Source organism: Strix uralensis, chromosome 2 (assembly GCF_047716275.1).
Source record: "Strix uralensis isolate ZFMK-TIS-50842 chromosome 2, bStrUra1, whole genome shotgun sequence".
Lineage (NCBI taxonomy): Eukaryota > Metazoa > Chordata > Aves > Strigiformes > Strigidae > Strix > Strix uralensis.
In genome coordinates, this window is record NC_133973.1 from 66,715,845 (window position 1) to 66,742,431 (window position 26,587).

Genomic DNA, 26,587 nt, shown 5'->3' on the forward strand with positions numbered 1-26,587 from the left:
CTGGGTAAAAAAAAAAGGTAGATGTCACCAAACAAGTATCTGAACATGAAAAGGGTGATATGAAAATAAAAGAAATCCTGAGGGGATGATTCTTTTCCTGCTGCTATCAAAATAACTTTATTTAGAAATACAGTGAATCATTGCAAAGTACATATCGAATAAACCATTCACGTGAAATAAACAGTGGCAAGCATTCTCAGGAACAGTACTTAAACGGGAAATACAGCTGTCAGAAATCCCTGATGAAACTACAGTTCCAATATATCAACATTTAGCTAAAAAGCAGGCTCAGCTACTGCCATGAGGGCTTATTTAGAAGCGAATCCATACACTCCCTTTGCAGTAATGGAGCTATAAAATGTTTCATGTCTCGAAAGCTTGCATTACTCTCTCCCCAAAGGGAATGCTCTCACAGAAAAAATAGCACTGAAATCGGGACATTTCTGATCTAAGTATTGTAGGGTCACGTGTTTTGCCTTGTGTCTTTTCCTGCAGACCGTATTTTGTAACGCTTTAGGGGTATTTATTTATTTATTTATTGATTTTTATTTTGAGGTCTTTGCAGAGTATCAGCCTTTCAGGATACAGTTTATCTCTTTGCACATCTTCATTCTCAAAATGACGCGAGGGGCAGAGGAAGCTGTAGCAGAGATAGAGGTTGCTATATTCAGCTCAATATACACGTTCCCAAACCTCCATCCTACTTCCATCGCACTTCTTGGAAAAGAGTCCTGCAATGGGCATTCAGCAGAAAAGCGGAGGAAGAGGCGTTTCGACCACCGATAACCGAAGACATCACCTCCTTACGCTTTTTTCCCCCCCGGAAGGTTGTGAGAGGGAAGACCCCCCCGTCTCCTCAAAAAGTTGACCTTCACCCCCTTTGCTCGCGGGGTGTGGGTGTGGGGGGGGCACCTCTGGGTTTCACCCACCACCGGGTGACAGCCCAGCACCCTTGGTAAGCCTCGGAATGCTTCGAGCGGCCGTCTCCGCGCTGCTGCCCGGCCCCGGCCCCGGCCGCGGCACCGCTCGGCTCCGGGCAGCGCTTCTTTCCCGCGAAACCGGGAAGCGGCGCCGCCGGGCCCCGCCGGGCCCCGCCGCCCGGCGCAGGACGGGCCAGCGCGGACCTTCCGCCGAGCGCCGCGGGGGCAGGGCCCGGGGCAGCGGGGCGGGCAGGGGAGGGCTGGCGGGCCGGGGAGGCGAGGGCGGGCCGCGGGCAGCTTCTGCCTCCCTCCCTCGGAGGAGCCGAGCGCCTGCCTCTGACCAGGGCATCTCTGCGGGGGTATTTGGGGGGTCCCTCGCGTCGCCCCGCCATCCCCGTCCCTCCGGCCGCGCTCCGGCAGCGGGTTGGGGGGCGGCTGTGGCTGCCCGGGGCCGTGCGCGGCGCCGGGGGACGCGGCTCCGTCTCCGGGGCACCCTGCCTGTCCCTCAATCCTGCCTGTCCCTCAATCCTGCCTGTCCCCCAACCCTGCCTGTCCCCAGCGCTGTCTCTCAACCCTGCCTGTCCCCAACCCTGCCTGTGCCCCCAACCTTCCCTGCGCCCCCCTCTCTCCTGGGTCTATGATAGACTTTTTCCTTATTACAGAGATGTCATAAATAATTTAGCTCTGATAAGGGTTTATTCCAACACGCCGCCCCTCACTGGCACGGCAAAGTCGCCCTCCCCGGGGCTGCCCCCGGCTCTTTTTCTCACACCGAGGTGGCTTTGGGGCAAGACGGGCTCTTGAAGTGCTGTTGTAGATGGTAGCAGCAAAAGATGATGCTAAAACCTTTGTGTATCAGCCCTCAAATGCCTCATTTAGGAAAGTTAATATTTGTAATTTGCTATTACCTTTCCATTAATGCTAGTAAAAACGAATTTCTCACATCTACCTTTTCCGGTTTCCTCCTTGCAGTCAACAGTTCTTAAAGTGAGAAATTCCACTCTTCCTTTTTCAGGAGGTTTTTCAGATTGAGCTGTCTCTGTATTGACTCACTGAGAGAGGTTAATCTCTTGTTTCTGTTATGAAAGAGGTTCAGAAGAGTTATAAGTACAAATTGTAACTTTCTGGGGCTTGAAAGACTGACTACCTCTGTGTCTGCTTTCTGCCTGGCAAGACTTGCACAGTAAGTAAACTTACGTTATTTGAAATGAAGTTGGATTTTAATTTTCACCAATAACTTGCAGTCCTGGCAGAACGGTGCTTGGACCTAGTGCAGTTAAGGCAACTGTTTGCTAGATCCTTTTGTTTTCTTCATGAATCCTAGGCAAATTATGGCACTTATGGTAATATTTGAAAAAAACTTAAATTCCACAAGATGCCATTTTTAAAGAGGTAAGATAGTGCTTTCCTACCTTGACGCCAAAATGTTTGTTCAAACAGTCTGACATTCAGAAGAATCTGTTGGTTTTAAAACAAGGAAGTCACAACACTTTAGGACTAAATTCAGGTTTCCAAAAGTGTTGATCAAAATGAGTTACTTGACCAAAATTGAGGATCACTTTGATGTATCAGTCCCCTTCCGTTGCAAAATCTTCTGGTGATTCAAGGAAAATTAAGAATAATTATAATAATGCTTAAATACACACAATTGGCTAGTTCATGAGGTATCCTTAATGCACTTTACAGAACTTAAACCTTCAGTTTGTTTAAAGATTTTGTTGGCTTCACAATGGCACAATGATTTTTAAAAACCATTTTTTATTATTAAAATTCCATCAGTGGCTTTAAGCATGTATGAAATTTGAAAAACATGCTTAAAGCTATTACTGCTTTGGGCCTTACAGGCAACTGTTTGTTTTTATACTTTTTCAGTGAAATGGTCATTCCTCGCTATTGCCTTAGCATTTTGCCCATTGAGTATTTCTGTACTCATTTATTAGGCAGAGAATCTTTGGCTTTACTTTAAAATAACTCTCAATTTCTCTCTGAAAATTAAAAACCTTATTCTGTTCCTTGAAGAATGTTTTTATATTAGCTGACTTTCACCAAAAGCATTTATCTATCTTTTCCCCTCTCTTTCCCCCTCCTACCATTTCATCAAAGAGAAAACTTTCAAACCATGCAAACCATATGGCTCAAATGTAAATACTGTTAGCCTAGAGCAGAACAATTTCAGACAAAATGATCAGGTTCAACAGCAATGTGAGATTAAGGACCTGTGTTTTGCTTGTTAATAGTAGCCAGTAATCTCAAACCTGTTTATTACTAAGTAGCTTGCATTATACTGTGTTCTTTAATCCCTGTTGAAAGAGTGAAGGTCTCTGCTCTGCATTCAACAAAACTTCCACTGTGTGCTGATGTGATGTGCCAACAAACAATGGGATTTAGAATTAAAAATCTGGTGATAAGTGTTTTTATCTTTATGTAGTGGATCATAGTTTCATGGTCTGTAACAGCTGTATTTCTTCTGGATGTGATAGGGTGAAAAATGAAAAGTAAATTCAAGAAATGAAAATAGAGAGGCCCTTCTTTTCTTGTAAAGTGTAGCGGTTTGAAACTGAATGTGTAGAAGGGAAATGAAACCAGGTCTGATGAGTTTACTCTATGACCCTTCCAAGTTGCTTGTTGCAGTACTCAGCATCCAGCTTCTTCTAGCTGCTTTCTAAATGTGGATTTGCCTACCAGTCAGTTTGAAAAAAGGGATGTGAAACACTTCTTTCATCTCCTTACAGTGATCTATGGGATGATGGCATACTTGTAAAGAACTGGGCAGAACGATAAGAGAGCAGCTCCAGAGTTTGATGTCATTCTGGAATATTGCTGGAAATGCAGTAGTCTGTCTCTGGCCGCTTTATATCACGGTAAGTATGTGCTTTCTCAAATTGCAACAGGTTTAGGGAATAAAACCAAAGAAGTGGAATGCTAACGAGATTTCTTTTTTCAGTGCTCAATAAAATATATCCTCTGTGTGTGTGTGTGTGTGTGTGTGTGTCTCATTTGTCCATGCATGTTTGGGTCAGTGACTAAGCAAGGTTGTCTGTCGTGGCTGCAGAGCTTGAACTGAGCTTATTATGCACCTAATCTGTCTGTTTTTTAAGCAAAACTGAAGCACAGTCTTAGGACTGTCTCTGCCTTTGGTTGTCAGTTAATCCACTGTCCTAAGGAATCTCAGAGAAGATACAGGGCACTGGTATTGTTTAGTGGTGTTTGCCTTTGAAAGCGCAGTTGACCACATATGAAGCAATTGAATATGAACTTCTTCATCTCCTCCCCCTCAGTGGAAACGTTAGCATTCTCAGCTGGTGCTTGCTGGTTCCATAGACAAAATTGTAAGGCAAAATTGTAGATCTGATTGTTTTCCAACAGGCTCAAAATTAATCGAGATGTCCAATCTATCAACATTGTGCTGTTCTCATTGAAGGCAGGGGAAGTTTCTACTAGCTGTTTCTACAAGGTCCAGTCTTACAAAGTTTATACTCTTTGTGGAGAAAAAAAGCACTGTCCTACCCTGTGGTAGTTGTCTGCTGACTTGGGATCTAAGTTTGAGTGTTTCTGTAAGATTGTCAGTTTAATCAGAAATGTGAAATACATCAAGTGAACAAGAAAATGGAGGAAGAAAACCTTGTAGTGCTTTCTGAATTTAAAATAAACTTGCCAAGAAAAATCTAGATACATTACTTGATGTATGAAAACAGCTGTTATGATAAAAATGTGCAACTTTCCATTTGGAAAGCCCTCTTCAGTACCAGGCAATAGTTACATGCTCAAATGAATCTGTTTCACTGCGCTTGTGATGAATCGTGAATCTATTTTTCTTAGGCTTTCAGAACAAGCAAGAACAATTCAGTTTCATTTTTCTGGAGAAGAAGTGAGAAGTAACTGAAGAAAATGACTCTGATGATTTTTTTTCTAATGTTTATCATTGAATCTGCCACTGGTAAGTATAAATCTTCATTTCAATAGTAGAACCTTCAAAATATTTGTTGAACATGTGGCATCTTCTTGACAGTTGCTTGGAGTGGGGCACGTTTTGTATTTTGCAGCTAAGATCAAAATCTTAAAGATTTTGGCAATTTCAGCCCAGCTCCAGACTGGTCCAAAATACCAAAATTATGAAATAAAAAGTGCAGAACCAGGAGACATCTGATGATGTTGTATGAGAGCATGGCTGTATGAAGAACCACAGCAAGAAAGAGAATGAGTCTGCTTCTTTTTGTGCCATTCAGAAGTATGGTCGCAATAGTTGCTAAACAATGGTAATTTCGGGAGAAATAGATACCGAAGGCTTATTTTATTCGTGACTGTTAATGCTAGACCATGGTCCCTTTTCTGTATTTTTTATGACTTCTGTATGCAAAGGTAAATTTGAGAAATTTGATTGGAAAAGCAGACTTTGAGACTAAATTTTACACACATAGTCTCATTCCAAGGCAACTTTCCTAAAGATATCTGAAGTTTTTAAGAAATCTAGCTACATAATGATTTAGTTTTAAATAAGAAGATTAAGAAAATGCAAATGTTAATTCATAGGATCCCTGCTTTTATGGCAGTTGGCCGGTTCTGAGGATTAGCCATATTTGTCAAGTCAAACCGTATGTGAAGAATTTCTCCTTTCCCGTTTCATTTGTGGCAGCTGCTGTAATGTAGAGTGAGGCCAGATTCTGCTATTTGTACCCATTTGATTCTGACACTGTTGGACCCACATGAAAGGATCTTAGGGAAAGTTCCTTTTTTTTTAACCCTCCTTTTCCTTCTGGTTTTGCTTGGGTGAGGTAGAATAAAGACTTGGAAAACTGAGTTTTCCAGTAACTATTGCTGGAATAAATAAATACTTCCAAACCACTCTGCTGAGAGAAAGTTGCTTTATAAAAGACCAGCAGCACAGCAAATCACTTTAAAGTCAGGCTAATTTTCTGAAAGAAGCTTACTAATGTATCTCTTTTCCTCTTTCTCTGAAGAGAAGCTGTGTCCTCTTCGCGCCTCCATTGACGTGTTAGAAGGGGAATATTTTTTCCTTTGTTATCTTGAGTCAATGCAAGAACATTTTCAGGAAGAAGCATACACAATAAACTGGTACAAGGAAAGTGCTGGCAAGCAGCAACTGATAAAGGAAACACAGAGAATTGTCTCTCAAATGAATTTTCTGGAGTTTTGGCCAGCTGAGCTCAGTGACTCTGGGAATTACTCTGTCACTCACAGGTGGGTACACAAGCCGGTGGGTGAACATCTTGCCTTTGCACTTGTCTATGAAGAAGCTAATTTCTTTGTCTTTGTATTGCTAGTGGCATCTGTACAAAGAAGGTGCAGGGAACTACATTAACTGTGGTGTCATTTTCCACCTTGTTTCACAATAACCGTCCAGGCAGACTTGTAATATTTACAAATAGCTATAGGCAGTTGCAGCCTTTTAAAGGTTCTGTAAACCTTTTGATAAGGCAGGTAGCATTTCTGCTGGTTTGTGTTTAATTACATAAGCAAAAATGAGTGATAGGCAACCCTTCTGTCCATTGCCAAGTAAAAGGAAACATTTGCTTGTCTTCTCCACCAGACTTGTTCTTCCTTACTATGTTGAGTGGATCTCACGCTATGAGGCCTGCCAAGTGTCTAATTGTATAGTAAAGTAACAAAGAGTGGCATGGCTGAACTCTGGTTTCTGTGCAAACCTTTGCATGCTTGGAGCCATTCAAAGAACAAATGAAATAATTGGATTTGATTTCTTAGGCTGTAGAACTTTCTGAGTCAAAAGGAGAAATAAGTGTGGGCCTCAATTATTTGGTGGTAATCTTTGTTAGGCCACCATGAAAAACTGAAGGACTAAATCAAAGGTTTGCTGCATGGAGTTCTCATGACTAACTTGTACCAAAAGTGTAATTCAGCATTTACAATTGAAGCAATAATTAATTTTAAGCAGATTATTTTATATGTGATGATTTGTGATGTTCTCCAGGTAATATTTTTAAGGTTCTTGCCTGGTTTGTAAAGGTTATGAGACTGCAGATACTGAAAAATGCTCTCCACATTTTTTCAGTAACATTGCAGACAGGTTCGATAGTTTACAGTTTTAAGCTAGACTTCAATTGTTAACTTCCAAGATAACTTGAAAGCTGAAAACTTCATGTTTTATTTTTCCATTTAACATTATTGTTATCATCTTACTGCTATTATTTTAAAAAGTACTGAGTCACAGTATCTAAATGCTAAATATTACAAATGAAAAGTCAACTGGTAGAATATTTGTTTTGGGTTTATGTGATTTCTTTTTAATTGCAGGGTATTCCTTATCCAAATAGTAGGTAAAGATTGAGACAAATTTTACTCATGTATGTTGAACCCAGTCTTAAGAGAATTGTCTTTAGGGGTGATGAGTATGGTAGTTTAGTTACTTTGCTGTGCAAGGTCATGCAGAGGTGGTGTATTATTGAGTACAGATGTTTGTCTGAAGTAGCACAAGTGAAGCCAGCTGCTCGGTTTTGGTGTGTAGGGGTTAACATTAGATAATACCTGACATAGGCTTGCCTGTTGTCATGGACCTGTACTTTTCATATCAAGTCTGAATTTGTCTTTAAGTTTTGGCTTTGTTGATGGCCTTGATCAGTCATCTATACAGTCATTTCACTAAATATGGTGCTAAAAAGTTATTAAATCTAACAACTCACTCTACTGCCAGCATCTAACCAGTGGTATGAAATGCATGCTCTGACTTTCTTTGGCATGGGGAAGGATAGGCAGAGAGCATATCTGAATTGCCAGGCTACTGAGGGAGGTTGTCATAAGGACCCTAAAATAAAGGACAAAAGAGAGGAAAGCTGTGATAACCCCAGCCTTAATTCACGATCCCCATGGTTTTGTGATTATTTTAAGGACTTGGAGTAATGACAGTGAATCCACAGTAAATTACAAGAACTCTGTAAAACGAATATGAAAAAAATGTAAATTTCAAAACTGAGGTATAGAAGAAGATGACCTTAAGTAAAACTATTAGGATGAAGTTTGTTAATATATATGTGTTGGAAAACACAAAAAAGTCTGAGTCCTCTGTGAAACATCTTCACTTGCTGATTTGCTTAAGCAAGAAACTAGGAAGAAAGGTTTTGATTACATCAAAGCATTCATTTGGAATTAAGAGATTTGATTTTCTGCTTTTTTGTTTAATTTTCTAGGACTATATTATGCTACTACATTTTAAAACTCAGTTTTGAAAGAAAACATTTTATTTGGGAAAAAAGTTTCTTAATTAAAAGTATATTTGACCACTCTGAAAAAACTAAAAAACTTTTTTTTTTTCTTTTTTTTTTTCAAAATTTCTTTCTGTTAGGCCCATACAGCTACTCATTTTTTCTGTTAGGATCAGAATCAAGGCACATGCCAGAATCTTGCAATCCCCATGCAGAACTCTTCACAGGTCTTACCACTGGAACAATAAGCATAAGGGGATTTTTTTCATAGGATTTTAACATGATCTTGGGTTTAGTTTATATGATGGTTCTCACTGTTAGCAAGCATATTAAAGCAGTTACACTTCAGCAAATACAGATTTTTTGCAGAAATGGTTTTCTGCAGAGACAGAGGACTTAGTAGCCTCTATTGATAGGGAAAATGGTGGGCTATTGTGGACTACTGAATTGGTTTAAGATTTAGCAGGAATTGCAAATAGAATGGAATTAATTTAATTTCAGAGCATTTATAGTAGGTTAAAGTTTTGGTTTTGAAGGCAGACATTCTAAATATATTTTTATTTATCTTTTTTATTTTCAACTATTTGATTTAGAGATGGATATTTGTAAGCTATATGGGAAATGATTTTTAGAGTGCTTATAACTGCTTAGGCAGTTTTAGTGAACAAAGTGACAATTAAATGTACTGCAGATTTCTGAGAAAAGTAAGACAACACATGTTGACAGATTTTGCAAACTAATTAAATTCAGGCATTTTTTTGTGATATGTTACAGCTGACAATAGACAAGAAGTGAAAGGTGAAAATGATGTGACAATGTATTTATGGTGTATTATCCATTTATTTTTGACTTAAAGAAGAAGTTTTCCAGTTAAAGAAGTGTCCTGCTGAGACATAACGTAGATAGCTAAAGTATGTGTGTGTGTTGATGTGTTCCCGTGTGTTTGTTAGTATAGGAGACTTAGGATATAAATTCAGGAATTAATAGATGTCACCTGTAAGCCTGAGTGTGTCCATCTTCGGCAACATTTCTTGAAAATAAAGGATTTCATATACACTTGTAGAGGGAGTGGTAAGCAGAAAAACTGTCACACATCTTTGGCAGGATTTCTAATCTGTGTGTTTTTTCATAGCCTATATCCTGTGGTTATCAAAGAAAAAAAACAGAATACAAAAAAGCAGGTTATCTGGTTGCTCTGTGTTGGTGACCTTGAAACTGAAGGAATTTACAGGTTCCTGAAAAAAACGAAAGTACAGAGATCCATGATAAACACATGGTACATTTTAAGATCCTAATACTACTCACTTTTTTCAATGTGTTTAGAACAGTTGAAAGCAGTGGGAACACACACATTTAGAGTTAATATTATAGTTTGGAAGGCAGAGTGACAGTTTCTTGCAGCAGATTGAACTATTGAGATAACACTGTGTTGTGGTTTAACCCCAACTGGCAACTAAGTACCATGCAGCCGCTTGCTCACTCCTTTCCCCTCCCCCCCACCCCCCTTCCCACCCCTGGTTGGATGGTGAGGAAAATCGGAAAGAAAAAAAAGGTAAAACTCATGGGTCAAGATAAGAACAGTTTAATAATTGAAATAAAATAAAATAAAATAAAATAATAGTTATAATAATTATAAAAATAAAAGGAAGATAGCAAAAAGAGAGAGAAATAAAACCCAAGAAAGACAGGTGATGGACAGTGCAATTGCTCACCACCCCCTGACCGATGCTCAGCCAGTTCCTGAGCAGTGATCCCCACTCCCGGCCAACTCCCCCCAGTTTATATACTGGGCATCATGTCATATAGTATGGAAAATTCCTTTGGCCAGTTGGTGTCAGCTGTCCTGGCTGTGCCCCTCCAGTTTTCTTGCTGGTAGGGCGTGAGAAGCTGAAAAATCCTTTATTTAGGATAAGCACTACTTAGCAACTAAAAACATCAGTGTGTTATCAACTTTATTCTCAAACTAAATCCAAATCATAACACTATACCAGCTACTAGGAACAAAATTAACTCTATCCCAGCTGAAACCAGGACACACTGGCTTGTTGCGGTGAAATAGCTAAGGGATAACTTAGAGTTGGCTATGTATCCAGTTGGTTTATATTCTCTAAGGGCTTTCACTTCCTTGTATCCTCTCCTGAGTCAATCTAGTTTTTGTTATTCTATCTTGGTGGGTTTGGTGGGGGGAGTTGAAAGGCTGTTAAGCCAAAAATGGTTTTGTTCCCCACAAATTATCACTAAGGAATCTCAGCAAGTGAAAACCAGGATAGAAATATAACAGCTCAGACACTAGCAGTTTAAACAATACAACTTAATTTATTTTTTTGTTGAAAATCATGTATATGGCAGCCAACTAGAAATTATGTAAGCCAAATTCATCTTAATTTGCATAGGTATGATTTTATCACCTTCCAGGGAGCTGGTCCTTGTCAGATTTTGGCTCATCAGGTAGAGTATCTTGATCTACTTCAGGTGAAATCCTCATATTTGTTGAAGTGATTTCACCAAATATGATCACAGAAGAAGACCTTTGTAAAGTGACAGTGCTGAGGAGAACATGTTTTTTTTCATTTACTGATCCTTTTCTTCCATCTGCTGAATCTAGATAGTAAATTCATATGTGTTTTATGGTTAGATCCGTAACTGTCTCTCCAGCAGTATTCAGATACTAGTGTGATGCCTAAAGAAACACACAAACTTGGTGGAATTAATTGGAACTAATGTTTATGTCTACACCTAAACTTATCTTGGGTACCTTTACTGTCAGGGAGAGAGAGAGGCCTCTCTGGGGCATAGATTATCTTGTCCTAAACCAAACAGATAAAATAGGTCATGTAAATTGCACTCTAAAACGGTGACTCTTGCCTGTGGTCCCACTGCTGACTGTGATCAGTAGCTCTGATTTAAATGTGTAAATGTGATGTTGAAGAATAGGAGGACTCCACCCAGTGTGAATACCATGAGAGTACACCTCTGATGGAGTTTTGGTAAGTTTTTTCCTGTTTATGACACCATAGTTAACTGATTGAGAAACCAAACCACTATGTTTTGATTTAGATAGTAAACTGCAATTATGAGTAATTACTATCTCAAGTGAGTAAGGAGAACAAGGAGAACCTGTGTAGACTGAAAAAAGGCTAAAATGCAAAGAGGGTAAGCAAAACACATAAATATATCTGTTTGGGGAGCTTAAAAAGGGGAAAAAAAAACAACAAACCAAAACTTGGTCTAAATTCATCATGTAAATGATGTCCTAATAGTTCTTCTGAATCTTGTAACAGTAAAAGGCATGTCAGTCAAGAATGGTATTTAAGCTGATACACTTGTCAGGCTTGCTTCTCCATTTCAACTGCTTTGTCCCCTTAGCCCTTCTCATCAAGATGATTCTTGACTAGTTTCAGTTCTCCTGGGAATGATTCCTTTTTCTTTTCTTGGAAACAGAAAGATATTTTTGAAGATGTGACTGACACTGGAGGGAAGTGCTCTATAATTGCTGCTTTTACTTTGTCAGACCTTACTTGTTCAGTAAAAAATGAGAGGTTTGTGCACTAATTGCAAAATCTCACCTATTAATTTACAGCAGCATACAACTTCCTCTTAAGCCCTAACTTTGCCAAAGTTAGGCCAACTTTGCCAAGCTTAAGGCTAAAGCCCTCCAGCTTCTTTTCCTGTGGTAGTCATGTATTTGGACATATCCGGCAATGAAATAACTCACAGCTATAACCTGATTCTTTAGAGAAATATGTGCATAGAACATAGTAGATATCTGAATGACAATGGTCAGCTCCTAGATATTCAAAAGAAGCATTTTTAGAGCATATTCACCTGTTCTTTTATAGATACTGCATGGGATGTGATGACTGTGCTTTAGAAGTGGTAGTTCCTGGCTCTTCCAGTCAGTCTGGGCTGGCCAGCTACTGTGGACCTCTGATCAGTGCAGAATGAAAGACAAAGAGATTAATCCTTTCCAAAAGGCTTTGTTTGCAGACATGCTTGAATCCATAAGTGATTCTGTATTATTATGTCTATATTATTCTGTATATTTCCAAAATAGCAGTGACTATCTGCGCAGTATCAAACAGTGAATAATGTTGCTTTGTGAACAATAGCAAAGTTGCCTACCTTATTTTTGACATATTTTACAAATATATTCTTCAGTTACTGCTTTAAACCTTAGCAATGCACAGGAGTTTAAACCTGCAAAATCACTAGCTGATTCAAGGTCCTAAAACTCTTTTATGCAAACATGTAACTATACATGATGCCGCAGATTGTTGCATCCTTGTGGTCACGATAGCATATATTGTCATATTTCATAAATACAATTGTATTGTGAAATGTTTTGTGATAGATGATTTAGTTGAGATAACCTCTTTTTTTTTTTTTTTTTTTTTAATGGGAAATAGCATATATTTGGGGGTGGAAAAGGGGAATATCAAGAATTAGTTCACTGTAAATGTACTTTTTACCTACCAGATGTATTAGAGAAATTATTTGTATTTTGTTGTGTAACTCACCAAGCTACATTCCTTTAAAAAGCTCCTAAAACTGATTTTGCTATTTTTTTTTTTTCATAGCAATGGAAAAGAAAATTTCACAGTTCAGAAGTGGACCTTGAATGTACTTGAAAGAAATAAAAGCAGCTGTTTCAACAAAAATCATTTAACTACAGAAATTAAAAATGCTGGAACTGGTCATTCACTGAAATGCAATGATTTGTCTGTCAATGAAAATGACAGCATAACATGGTACAAGGTAATTACTGAAACAGTATCACTCAGATCATTTGCTATAGAAACGAAACATTTGATTACAGGAAAAATTAATTACAAACAATTTTTTAGAAACATCTACAAAGCTCGTAAAGCTTTAATTTCTCAAGTTATTAGGGAAAAAACCTTTAGACGGATATACAAAAGAAAGTTTTTTTCTGCTCTCAGATTTGTTAGAAAAATATACCTGTAATCAGAAATTATTAATAAACTGGTAGTTTGGAATGGTAAAAGATCTGATGCACATATCTGCTGATTTAGCCAACAGCTGGTTTAGCCAGCTGCTACTTTGCTGATATAGATATTATCCTGACACTAAATGAGGTGCCAAGGTATTTGTTTTACAGTTGGCATGTGCTTGTAAAGTAATTGCAAACTTTTCAATTTTGCTGTTTCTGAACACTTTTTACAAAATGTGTAACAGATCTAGTTCTATTCATTTTAGGCAAATCATCGGTCTTCTCTCTACCAGCTTTTGTCAGATCATAGATGATAGTTGTGAAGCACCTGTAACTGTTGGGTGTTGTGCTCAACCATTGGATGAAGCACCCTAATTAGGTTTCTGCCACCCTGTTCCTATGCATCGCCTTGAGCAGTGCTCCTATTTCTCTCAGGTGTCCTGGCTGGAGTAACAGACCCTGTTCACTCCATGTTGAATCAGTTTCAGGAAGGGATCTTGGCCGCTTAAGTATGGGCATCTGGATTCTGCCTGGCAGAATGAGCCATGGCCCTGCTTTCTTGTCCTTTGGGGCCTGGGAGGATAGGACCATTGATGGGTAGGGCCATAGGTGGATATGTTTTCCTCAGAAAAGTACTGTACCCCAGACTGACCTCTCTCATAGCTAAACGGAGTATACCGATGACTAATATTTTAATGCCTAATACTGTGTGAGACAGTGAGGCTGTGAAGCAACCTTCCTTGTGTCTAAATATCTTTTGGTGCTCAATTGGGTGAAAATTTTCAAAGCCTTCCTATCACACCCTAAGCTGAGATAAAACAGTGATAGTCACACGTGCCTTTTGTATAAGAGCCTGGTAGTAAGCATATGCATCCAGGAAATGTCTGTTCCCTGGACAGTTTCCAGCAGTGATCATTTACCTTCTTGATCTAAGGTAATTCAGACCAGAACCAAATACTGATGCGTTGTCACAGGACATTTCACTTACAGGACATTTCACTTAGCATGTGCTATGAATTAAAAAACCCCAGCAAATCAGAGTTTGTTTTGGGGGATAGGGAGGGTAAACAAATGTGAGTCCAACTCTTGTCACCCTCTGAGATGGTCAGTTTCCCTATCGTTGAGGCATTTTACTTTAGCATGATAGCTCCTCATAAGTCCAGACAACTTTTGGCCACAAGCAGGTGACCCCTACGGACCAAGCCATCATTTGGAAAAAAATAGATGAATGCATTTGAATTCCTGATACAATATTTTTATACTCAGATGCTTACTTGGAATTGCAGTGCTGTCAACTTCTAAGGGGTTAAACATTCAAATCTTGCATTTAAATGACCATGACAGAAAATTGAGCTCCCACCTCTTTTGGGTCAGATAAATGTCATTGAGATAGCGAAAGAGTGATGGTGACACTTCATTTCAAAATTAATTTTTAACTTCTTTAAGATTTTGAATGTATGTTTGCTACAGAATAGAATTTTCTGTCTTTATTGATGCAGGACTGTAAGAACTATGAAAATGAAACAGAGCGGGAACTGGATTTTAAAACCTTAACAGTACAGCACTCTGGGATATATACCTGTAAAATTTTAATCAGTCATGAAGGAAAGATATATCACAGCACAAATACAATTAAGCTGGTAGTAGAAGGTGGTAAGAAAGCTTTCTAAAATTTTGAAGCATGCTTTTTGGTTCTCTTTACTATGGAGATTTTTGATTACAGTTCTCACTTGATAAATATGTACAAGGGTGATCAAATCTGGTAATCTGAACTATTTCACAATAATTTCAAAAATAAAAAAGCCGATGAAGAAGTTTAAATGATGTATTACCAATTCTGGAAAATTTATTTAGCATGTTTTCCCTAAAGTTTTATTTTTTTCAAAATTAGCTGCTCTAAGGAAGTCATACAAACTTACTAAGAGTTAAGGGGAAGAGCCTTTCCAACCATTGTAAATTGTGTACTGGATATATATGCATGTGAGAAAAATTCAACAGGACATACTGTGTTTTAAACTACTCAGTAACACCAGAGTCCAGATATTGTTCTTTGAATTAAATGGACTGTATGTGATTAGTTTTAGAAATGAAGCAAATGTGTAATTTTTACTGTGGTAGAACGTAAGCAAGCCATTACTTCAATAGCTATGCTTCTTTGTATTTTAGATGCACCAGAGACTGTAACTTTGGAGATAGTTGGACGTGATGAAGAAATTGAAACAGAAATGGGTATGAAATTGTATGCTTTGGTTCTGATCTCTTTATGGTTGATGGTCTGGTTAAATCTAATCACATTAAGAACTGTCTGTGCACCCTCCTGGTTCTGATCCATCCTCACATCTGGTTATGTTTTGCTTAGTATATTCCGTGATTGATATACAGGTACACTAAATGTACCCTTTTACAGATGCAGAAGCTGAGGTTGCTGCTATGACCAGCGAAAGAAAGTCGTGGTGATAATAAACCATCTCTCCATGGCTTTCTTTGGTAGATAGCAAGCCCCACGGAGTGATGTGTGAAGGATGTCTGGTTTGTTCAGCGAACAGCAATGATGACGAGCAACCTGATGCAGTTGAGGATGTTATTCTGAGAGGAAATGAGAGGTGTGAGGGCTGACAGTCCTGGCAATGCAAGCATGAAGATCTGTCACTGCTACAAAGAATTGGTTTTATTGTCAATAGCCAAGACCTTAACTGTGCTTCTAGCTGGGAGTAGGTTAGATAACATGGTCTGCAGGCTTCACACAGTGTTGGACAGGATCCAGGATTTTGTGATTGAGGCTGTAATTAATTTTCTATAAATAGAAATTTACCTGTCTTTTTTCTCTCCTGTGCCTGAGGGTTTCTCCATTTGGTTACCTAGTCCTTCCTTTCCAAGTCTGAAAATTCATATTTACCTCCTCTGTTGCTCATATGTGTATCTCATTTGCTCAGCTAATTTTCCTTCCTTCCTACAAATACCAGTTGCTATGTCCTTTTTCCAATAGTAGTACCCCAATCCTATGATGCCTCTTGTCTCCCAGCCTCCCAGTACACCCTTCCTGCACATTTCTTCCCCCTTGCTGTGCTTGTCCCAACCCTTCAAAGGTAGCAGGGTTCAGCATCAAATGATTATGAGCCACCTGTCTTCCATCCCTTATCTGCCTTGATAAGATCATTTGATAAGGTCATTGAACTACCTGCTGCGTGATGAAACATATGACATGGTGGAGAGTGAAGGGAATTTTGGGTGAGCTAGGTCCATGGTCTTTCAAACCTGTCATTGTTTAGATGGTGTTCTGTAATATTTCCCCAAAAGTAGCTGTTGTCTATACTGAAAAAGCTATAGAGTTGCAGGTAGATGATACTAGAATTTTAAGTCTGTGTTTCAATCTTTGCAACTGTGATTTGGATTTCTAAGGTCCAAATCTAAGATGGGCAGATTTTCAGCTGGATCCTGCTTTAAAGGTTCTTAAGCAGTTCCACTGGAAACATCCACTCTGATAAATCTTGAGAAGTCAGTTTATAATGTATGCCCTTAGAAAATCCCTGGGCAGGCCTTGCTTACTGGAAAACATTTGTACCTGATGGCTTGAACAAGAACTAGCATGCATCTTTTGTGGCTTAATAAAGGGTGTTCTGGATGTGTTCCCTGGAAATGATGCTGGCATAGCCTAGAAATCGTGGTGTAAAGTTGCAGCTAACCTCAGGTCAAGCTTCCCATGTTTAAAATATGTTTAAAATAAAATGCCTTGCAAATCATCAAATCTCACACTCCAGATCTTCAGCCTTCTGCTTTTATTTTCCCAAGTGTACACTTGTCTGTTTAGTTTTGCTTTCTTATAATTAACTGGACTCTTTGGGGTGGTTCCTGTCACTTCCAATTAGTGCTTTGAAATGGTACAAAGTAGCTGACTAAGTGACTTGTTCACATATTCACAGTTATGCTGATTTCCAGGTGTGGTGCTGGGATGAGAATTTCTTCTGTGAGACTTCAGCAGGGTCTCCAACAGGTTTTGGTTTTATTGAGTAATAGTGTATAGTTTATCTATTATAATCAATTGGTTGTAATTCCCCTTACCAGTTACTTCCTTTTACCTGGCATTGGGGCACTGATGATAGGTTGTCCTCTCCTGTTCTCTGCCTGAAGAACACGGTCCAGTTCACAGAATCATAGAGTATCTCGAGTTGGAAGGGACCCACAAGGATCATTGAATCCAAGTCCCTTTAGTTCTATAAAGACTGAAGTTCTCTGGACTATTTAAATTCTTCTGTGTGTGACAGTTTATCTGAGAGAAAGCAGTGGATGACTATCCGTCTGCGACAGGGTGCAACAGAGCCCTGTGCATGGTTGCTGAAGCCACACCAGTGCAGGTGGAACACCTATGAAACATCATGCAGGGCTATGAGGTCCAGAAAGGAGCACAGCTCATGGGATACATTGCCCAGAAAGTTGATTTTTTACTGCACTGTGAACATGAATGCTACTTCTGACTAGATCTTCTCATGTTATGCTTTGTTTAGGTAAAGAAGAGATACTCAATTGCACAGGTTTCTTGGGTTATTATATGAGAGAAGATGTCAGCCTCTACTGGTTAATTAATCAAACGTTTCCAGAAAAATGTACAGGTATCCCCAAGAATGAACCTTCAATTTGTGAAGAAGAGTTCAAAAAATTACAGTAGGTTTCCTGAAAATACTGCACTTTTATTTGTATGTGATAATGTCCTGCACTTTGTGGAACTGCAAATTCAGTAAAACCTCAGTCTGAGGTTTAGAACCTTTTCCTCAAAATCTGTCTCTCAGCTCGTTGTAGGTTTCTGTATAGTGTTGCTAACAACATTCTTTGTTACAGGTTGGGAAACAAGTTCTACATCACAAGGCTACTACGGATTAAAAAAGTAACAGATGAGGACATGCGTCATAATTTCACCTGCATGTTGCAAACTGATGAAAGAACACTAATGAAAATAGTGAAACTGAAGAAAGGTATGGTATAATCTATGAATCATACTCCTCAGATGTAATTATTAATCATGCCAGCCTTCTCAATCCTGAGGACAGGGTACTGATTTCAGAACATCTCTCCAAATATGTCTGTCTGTTTATGAAGGCCCTGGCCCATCTAGCGCTGGACCTACCAACCCCCTGGGTGGTTCCTCCTGCTCTGAGACAGGGACAGCAGGGATTGCTGCTATGTCTGCTAGAGAAGCTGTGTGGGGGCTCCATAGTTCAACTGCTGCTGCTGTGGACACAGCTGGGGAGGCTGAGCTATGCTCTGGCTGACAGGTCCCTGGGCAGCACTTCGTTAGATCCCACAACAGAGTGTTACCTGTGCCCTCCTACTCATCAGATTGGTGGGAACATGGGGCTTAACTACCCAAAGCTTGGTGCAGCCCAGTGTCTGCTGTTTGGATAATGCCTGAAACATTCTGGTCAGCAGTTTATCTCTTGTCAGGGACTCTGTCCTCCTATCTATGGAAAGATGACTTCTAGCGTATAGTAGTACTTTACATTTATAGTCCTGACAATCTGGAGATTCATGGCAAATGGGCATTCCATTCTTGTTTTCCATCTCCCTCAGACCTTTCCAAGCCTTACTAGAAGGAAGTACGTGAAAATAGACTAGTCAAAAGATGATGCATATAATGAAGCAAATGAAATAAAGACTACAATGAGCATGACTTGACAGTGCCTTCATAAATACTTCACAAAGATTTAAGGGTTAAAAATTGTATTTGGAACTAAAAAGGCAAAGATAACAAAATTATATTTAAGGGTTAAAAAAAAAACTGAAAGAGACTAGAGGCAGAAGAAAGAAAAAAAAAGATCTTGGCTAAAGATATTAAAGTGGCCATTAAGGACTGTTATGGATGGACTGAGAGAGGGGTGAAAGGTAAAGCATAACAGGCAATAATAAAGAACCTGAAGAAAGCTCATCATAAAAGTGGGTGACCACCAGTTTGGGATGCTGTACATCTACAAGGATCTCTAGTGTCAGTCTTGATCCCACAAACAGTTCATTTATGTGTGTGGAGGGTGTGTGAATGTGTGCAAGATTGTTTCTCCAGTTTTTAGAGTAATTCATGTTCTGTCGTTCTCCATCTCAGGACAAACGGCATGCATATATGCTTGAAGTATTATCAGGACAGGATTCACATCAACACAGTGATTTTTTAGTGGGATTTGAAGATGCCATCAGTACTGAATACATTAATCTTGTCATATAATACTCCTTGTTAAGGCTATAATTTCCTGGGTTTCTGTTTTACAGGGAACACCCGAGATCTGCCTGTGCACATATTTACAACTGGAATGGTCCTTGCTGTACTATTTCCATGTGTTGCTGTAGCTGCGGTGTTTGTCTGTGTGATGTTTAGAGTTGACTTAGTTCTTTTTTACAGGAACATATGCAGAAGAGACGACACTGCTGGAGGTATGACTTGGCTAATGCTGACATTGAAATAAGTGTATTGATTAAAAAATAGTTTATGGTAGGTTCTATAAAACTATCATCTTTGAGGAAGAGACAAAATAAATCCAGGAGTTTTGTGAGTAGAAACAGCAAAGAATATGTAAGAGAACTTGATGGTCGGGTGGTAAAGTGAGTTTCTTATACACCTAGGGCAGTAATAGCAGATAAACACGGTGAAGAAGCTGCCTCTGGAGCAGGTAGTGGAAGGGACATGGTTAGATGCTGTTCAGATGCGCTCTGTTCTGCCATATTCTTCATCACAAAAGTTGATGAAGGTGGAGAAGTTTACAATTATCTATCTGTAGAGAGGATGAGCACTCTGGAGTTGTCAGACAGACAGATTGACAGAAATTTGTTTTCACGTCACTGATGCCCTTCAGTGAGGTGAAGGTTAAAATGCTTCCTTGACTGTAGAGGCCATTGCAATGTTTATAGGTTTGTCCCTAAATGCACTTAAGGAGAGCAGGAGAGCACACTACCAGTATCTTACCCAGCAGGATTGCTGTGACCTTCATTTAAGGAGCAAGCCTGACAGTTACCCAATTCTGGGAATAATTTTTCTGAAAATCATGGTGAAAGAACTTGCTGTATATATGTACCTGATTTTCCTAGCTCTTCTTAGTGTCTAAATCAGCTTGAATATAGCTTGAATAAATTGCAGTGGTTGGAGATTTCTCAGTAATGAGTGGATGTCATTTATGCCTGCCAGCATTATTTATCTTATCTGTTGATGTTAACTATCACTGTGTACACTGGCTTACAGGGAGGATCTCCAAGAACCTGGCTTAGGCCATCCTGGAGGAACTGATTGTCTGAAACCAGGCAATGGATTTCCTACTCCTAGAGCTCTTGCATGTGTAGAGTTCCATGGGCTGTAGTTTGTGCTCTCTCTTATGAACTACATGTAGTAAAGTATCTGGAAAGGAAAGCAAAGAAGTACAGTTTAAGATGCAAAGCTATGTGCACTGCTGTATCAATCCAGATAGCTGTTTTGTGGCAGGGTTCAATTATATGGCTCAGTGTGGTAGACCTGGCCTCTGAATTGGTCTTGGATTTTGTGTTTGTAAATTACTGCCCAAAGCATGACCAGACATGGTATACTCTTAAAATTAAAATAATAAATTGGTTTATTCTCTTTTGCCAGTACCCATTCTGCAGAGTAAAATAAATGTGGAAATCTATAATATCACTTAAATAACATTTTTATCAGGTTGCAGACACATTTTTTGCTTCCCTTCATTTTCTTGATCATCACAGATGCGACATTAACTGGTCAAATTAATCTGATTTTTTTTTTAAATACCTTAATGTAGAAAGGATATGTTATTTTCAAATATTTGCTAAGTGCAATCAGAATCTTTTGTATGAAATTTAAATTGATTCAGGATTTTTTTTGTTTGAAGACCATTCGAGGTATCAAAGGAAAGAGTAGGAGTTTCTAGATGCTTTGCTACTGAGACAATAACTTTGAAAGCCAGAATGGTGGATCAGATACTGTATTTCTAATGGTTGCTAACAAGACAACAATTGATGGTTTCTTTCCAGATGGAAAAGAATATGATGCATTTGTGTCATACCTGAAAGACTGTGTTTCTCCTACTGAAGAAGAGAGAGAATTTGCTTTGAAGATATTACCCATGGTATTAGAAGAAAACTTTGGGTACAAGTTATGTATATTTGAGAGGGATGTATCCCCTGGAGGAGGTAAGTGTATTGAATATTTTTGTCATTAAATAGGCACATCATTTTCACACAAAGGTAAAAGTCTGTAATTAGAAGGAATTCTGTCAAATGTGTTGTGCGTTGAAATGCTACATTTTTCATTTAATCTAGACTATGTGCATGCAAAGTTAGCATGCACACATTTTACGTATTTTACAGATATATTTATGGATTCATATACACCTGCACACATACACACATGTCTTTAATTACACAGAACCAAAATGAACAGATGAAAAAGGTAGCATGGAGAAAGTTAGGGTGAGAACACAGAAGATATCAGATGTTTCACAGTACTTGTGCTCTTGCTCTGCTTTTGCTGAAAGCAGGTGCCTATGAATGAATTCATACTTACTGCACAGAGCGGCTGGTGTCTCTGGTGCTAGTTATTCTCAGGTAACTTGTATGTTTGCTATATCTTTAATGTAATGGGTGCCATAACAAAATAGAAATGAGAACATGGAATTTTGTTTCTCTAAATGGCCTATGGATAGATGGTCTTTTTCAGATGCTTGGAAAAAAAGATACTGGGGGATTCCATTTAGTCCAAAGATCTAGCTGAGGAATAGGATTTCATTGCTAAAAGCACAGGACAATAAGGACAGTCAGCCTCCTTCACAAGGCAGGCTCTTGTCTCCTTGTATCCATTCCTGACATATTTTTCTAACCTGAGAGGTGCCACAGCTCTCCCAAGCCATTTATTTTGGGTTATTCTCTCTCCTTAAGTATTAAAAAGCCTTTCTGAAGTGTTTGGTCTGATTCTTTCAATAGTTTTAGCTTATTTCCTTGCAATAGTTTTAGATAATTTCTTTTTCTCTGGTCTGATCCATTGTGAATATGGAAAACAGTATTTTCTTCTATTTACAAGAGCCTTTGTTCTGTTGTAATACCGTTGTCAACCTCCTCTTTAGGTTACTCCTGCAGTTTGCTTTGCCTTTCCCTACAAGGCACGTTTTGTAGATCTCTGATCTCTGTAGACCTTGTCCCATGGTGCTGAAGCGAGCACAGGAAGTTGTGCATGAGTATTCAATTTGGTGCATGGGTGTTTGAAGGGTATGACCATTCATTCATCGCTTGTCATGACAAAAGTCGTGGATCTAAAACACAGTTGGAACTCATTCTGTCATCACATGCTAATCTTCTCAACCTTGGATTACTGGCAATAAGTTGGGATATTCAGTGAGGTAAAGGAAGGAGTAACCTGAGGATTACTGAATATTTGGAGAGAGGTTGTTGTTGACTTTCTGTGGAATCACTTCAATGGTATCTATTTTGAAAGAGCAAGAGATGTCTGCTTGGAGGAAGAATAAATTTTGCTGTCACCTTCTATCTCTGTGACTACTGACAGACAGCTGGAGAGCGTCTGTAGGTTTTTGTCTGCTCCAGAGAACAAGCTTTGGCCACATCTGAGCTCATTTTCACAAACTCTTAATCTATAATGTGTGTCCAATGAAGGGCAACGAAGCTGGTGAAGGGTCTAGAACACAAGTCCTGTGAGGAGCAGCTGAGGGAACTGGGGTGTTTAGCCTGGAGAAAAGGAGGCCCGGGAGACCTTATTGCTCTCTACAGCTACCTGAAAGGAGGTTGTAGCGAGGTGGGTGTCAGTCTCTTCTCTGAAGTAACAAGTGATAGAACAACAGGAAATGGACTCAAGTTGCGTCAGGGGAGGTTTAGATTGGATATTTTCTTCGCCGAAAGGGTTGTCAAGCATTGGAACAGGCTGCCCAGGGAAGTGGTTGAGTCACCATCACTGGAGATATTTAAAAGTCATGTAGATGTGGCGCTTAGGGACATGGTTTAGTGGTGGACTTGGCAGTGCTAGATTAGCGGTTGGACTTGATGATTTTAAAGGGTTTTTCCAACCTAAATGATTTTATTATTCTATATTAATCTCTTCACAGGGACAGGATGCTTACATGCTGTTACTTTATAAGGGGAACATTTTTGGTATATGTGTGATTGTTAAAGGATAAATCAATTCAGTGCCTATCCTTTCAATTTAGTTTAATAACAAACTTATCTTTAATTTGCAGCAGTTGTTGATGATATCCATTCATTCATTGACAAAAGCCGAAGACTAATTATTATACTGAGCCAGAACTACATTTCTGACAGAGCTATATATGAACTTGAGAGTGGACTGCATAAAGCCCTAGTTGAAAGAAAAACTAAGATCATATTAATTGAATATATGCCTATAAGTGACTATAATTTCTTACCAGAATCATTGTCTCTTTTACCATCAAAGAGGGTTGTGAAGTGGAAAAAGGATAAATCTCTTCCCATGAATTCCAGATTTTGGAAGAACCTTCGGTACCTGATGCCAGCAAAACCTACCAAGATGAACACCAAAGGGCACTATAATAATCTTGACCTAGGCTCGGAAGGGAGTCCACCATGGACTGAAGGCTGTGATTTTAATGCAGTTGTATAACAATTCTGGAGACAGAAGATGCTGCAGAAAATTGCATTTTGCTAACTAATAGAAAACACAACCTGCACACTTTGGGAAGATAGTGTTCATAAGAGGCCAAGTCTGAGATCTGAGAAGAATGTAGAAATTGTTACAGTGGCTAGGATGATGTTAATCCCAATGCTAAATGCTGTCGCAGAGAAAGTTTCCTCAGCAATCTGCACAAGGAGCAGAAAGTTCATTCTGCTTAGGACTTACCACGTAGCACGAAGCACAATGCAAAACATTTTGATTTCACATTTTCTGGTAACATAGAATGATATTAGTTATACTTGCATACTTTTTGAGGCCCTCAATAAATATAAACATATTTGCAAAGTATTATTATTTAAAGGCTCTTGGGTTTGTATTTTGGTATTTCCTAAGGGTTCTGCTTGGGAGTAGACCGAAACGCTCCTGCTGTAGTTAGCTTGGCATGCAGGCTTTGGGCAATGTCAAGCAGAAAAATCAAGTGAAAACAGGGAAAAGAGAGGTTAGAAAGAGTAGGTCAGATATGGTCAGGCTAACAGTATTCATTACTGAGTTGTACGTGGTCTAGATGAGCCAAGTGGGAGTGATTTGGAGGAATGATAAAGACTTTCCATCCTCCTGTTTCACTAAGAATACTGTAAATGCTCATTTTGGCAGGGAGAAGAGGGGGATGGGATAGAGATAATAGTATTTTGTTTATGGACACTGATATCTACATTATACCCTGACCTGCCTTCAGCTGAGGGATATAGGGGATTTACTTGAAAATGAGATCTTTAGTATGTACATGTACTCCTAACCCTTTGGAACACTTGTACTTAGTATTTTTTTTTTTAAAACAAACTTAGTAATGCCATTCAAACCCATGGTAATCCTCCCTTATCATTAGCTGCCTGGCAGAAGATACCAATCTGACATAAATTCCTGGATAAAATGGAACCGTATTTCCTCCTAGTACCAGTGGGGAGAAATCAATGGAGAAGCTTTTGGAAGATCTTCTGTCAGTTTGCTAGGGGACCGTCAAGACTCTACCCACTAGCATCATTGTCTTACATTCAACTAATGCTAATTCTGAGGACACATCTCTTTGACACTGACACTTAATTCATGCAGCTGTAGTTGAGGAGCTCTGTTACCTTCTCAGTGCACTTGAGAACATAATTGGAGTGCTGGGTGTCATGGCAATGTCTCAGGATTCATGAGAATGAAATACCTTGTTGTTTGTCAATGATTCTGTAATCAAGCATAGTTTCTGACATGTTCAGGTAAAAGTGAAGGCTAAATGTGACTTTACAAAATGGAGACAACACAGTTGCCAGGTTAACATACAGATGAAAAGGAACAAAAGAATAAGGCACACATTTGTGGTGTCCTTCAGATTAGCTCCAAGAGGTCTCCTTCCTTCTGTCAGGCAACTAAAGAGCTATTGAAATGTTGCACTTTAGGCAAAAGGCATTCTCTGGTTTAAGCTTTTACTGAAGAGTATTTCTGCTTTGTAGATATGTATGTCTTTACATTTCCAAATCTTTCCCAAGATTCAGTTCTTCCGTACCAGTGTTTCCTGTGATTTGTAATCACAGATCAGTTCTCCTGCAGGACTAATGATTGCCCCTACTTCAGAAATGCCATCAGGCATACTGGGCACATCCATTTCTTGGCCAAATAGCTGACAGAAAAGTTAGTAACTTTCCTGGTACTTATCTGACACATAATTTTTCATATGCTCTCATCAGTGCATTGCCTAACATAAAGTGTCAAATGTGTTATACTATGCATGTGAATATGGATAGTGCACATGGTTTGTTAAAAGCTCTGGACTGACCCTACTCTCTATGAGAATTTAGCTATTATAAATTGAGATTGAATTTACCATGAACACCCCCTCACCTCAGCTTGGAGAGATGTGACTGCATATACCTGCTATACCTCATGAAGCTGTACCCTTAAGATTGTGAGACCATACAGAGTTTGACAGCACTGAGGTTTTGCAGAATAACAGAGGATTGTATATAAGGAAGGTTGAAAGCTAAATGGCATTAACTTCAAAGTTGTTTGAGTGACAGCAAAACAGACATTCAAATATAATACAATGAACTACTCAGTATCTGTAAAAGGGCAAGTATTTTTGCACAGAATGGTATTGTGACACAGTCATTTAATCTCTATAGCTGATCCTCACTGCCCATGGAGTGGTAAAGGGAGACAAGGGAAATTAAGGATACGCATCCTCATATTAACACCAGATGTTCTTCTTATTGCTCTTATAACCTGAATTACTGACTTTAATCAGGGCTTTGGAATGCCTGCTTTCTGTTACCAGTCCCTAGAGGAATGCTAATATGACTTTTATAGACTAGTTGTGTTGATTTGCCTGACCATGTATATGTCAATTTATAAGTGAATCCACATGATATTTGGTTTGAGGTAACGGGTAATTTCAGTGATTTATATTGCATTTTTTGTTTCATTTTGTACTTAATAAAACTTATTTCCCTCTCTCCACATCTGTGGCTTCCATTTTTGCTGCAGTTAGTCAGCAGTAAGTGTCAAAAATTAAAACTTAAAATAAGAAGAAAAAATGCAAGAAGAAGCAAGAGTGGTTAAACCTGCTCTCCACAAGCAATAAATGCCTCATTTGTACTGTAGATCAATTTAAACAAAGCCAAATCCGAACAAGTGATTGGAATACATAATTTCCCAGAGGAGGATGCAGATGGGATCAGTCAGGAGACAGCTGTTGTAAGTCACCAGTCCTGAAAATTCTTGTCTCTTTTGCATGTACTACAACATAGTACTGACTGTGAGAGTATAATCTGTGTCTGCATTTTTTTAGTGTTCCTAGTTGACCACTTTCTACCACACACAATGCAGGCTAGAATAAAAAGAGTATGAAAGAAGTCTTCTTGTCTATTGATAGTTTGAA

General features: G+C 39.0%; 1 protein-coding gene across 1 annotated transcript; it reads left to right on the forward strand.

The window, feature by feature from the left end:
* The first annotated feature begins 837 nt into the window (after positions 1 to 837).
* Positions 838 to 26,166, forward strand: IL18R1 (interleukin 18 receptor 1). Its single transcript, XM_074859104.1, has 13 exons — positions 838 to 955; positions 1,893 to 2,103; positions 3,653 to 3,781; positions 4,740 to 4,857; positions 5,879 to 6,119; positions 12,673 to 12,850; positions 14,546 to 14,699; positions 15,213 to 15,275; positions 17,549 to 17,705; positions 17,880 to 18,013; positions 19,299 to 19,460; positions 21,045 to 21,203; positions 23,255 to 26,166. The coding sequence occupies exons 4-13, from the start codon at positions 4,809 to 4,811 to the stop codon at positions 23,653 to 23,655; spliced, it is 1,698 nt and encodes a 565-aa protein (XP_074715205.1). The 5' UTR covers positions 838 to 955; positions 1,893 to 2,103; positions 3,653 to 3,781; positions 4,740 to 4,808; the 3' UTR covers positions 23,656 to 26,166.
* The last annotated feature ends 421 nt before the right edge of the window (positions 26,167 to 26,587 follow it).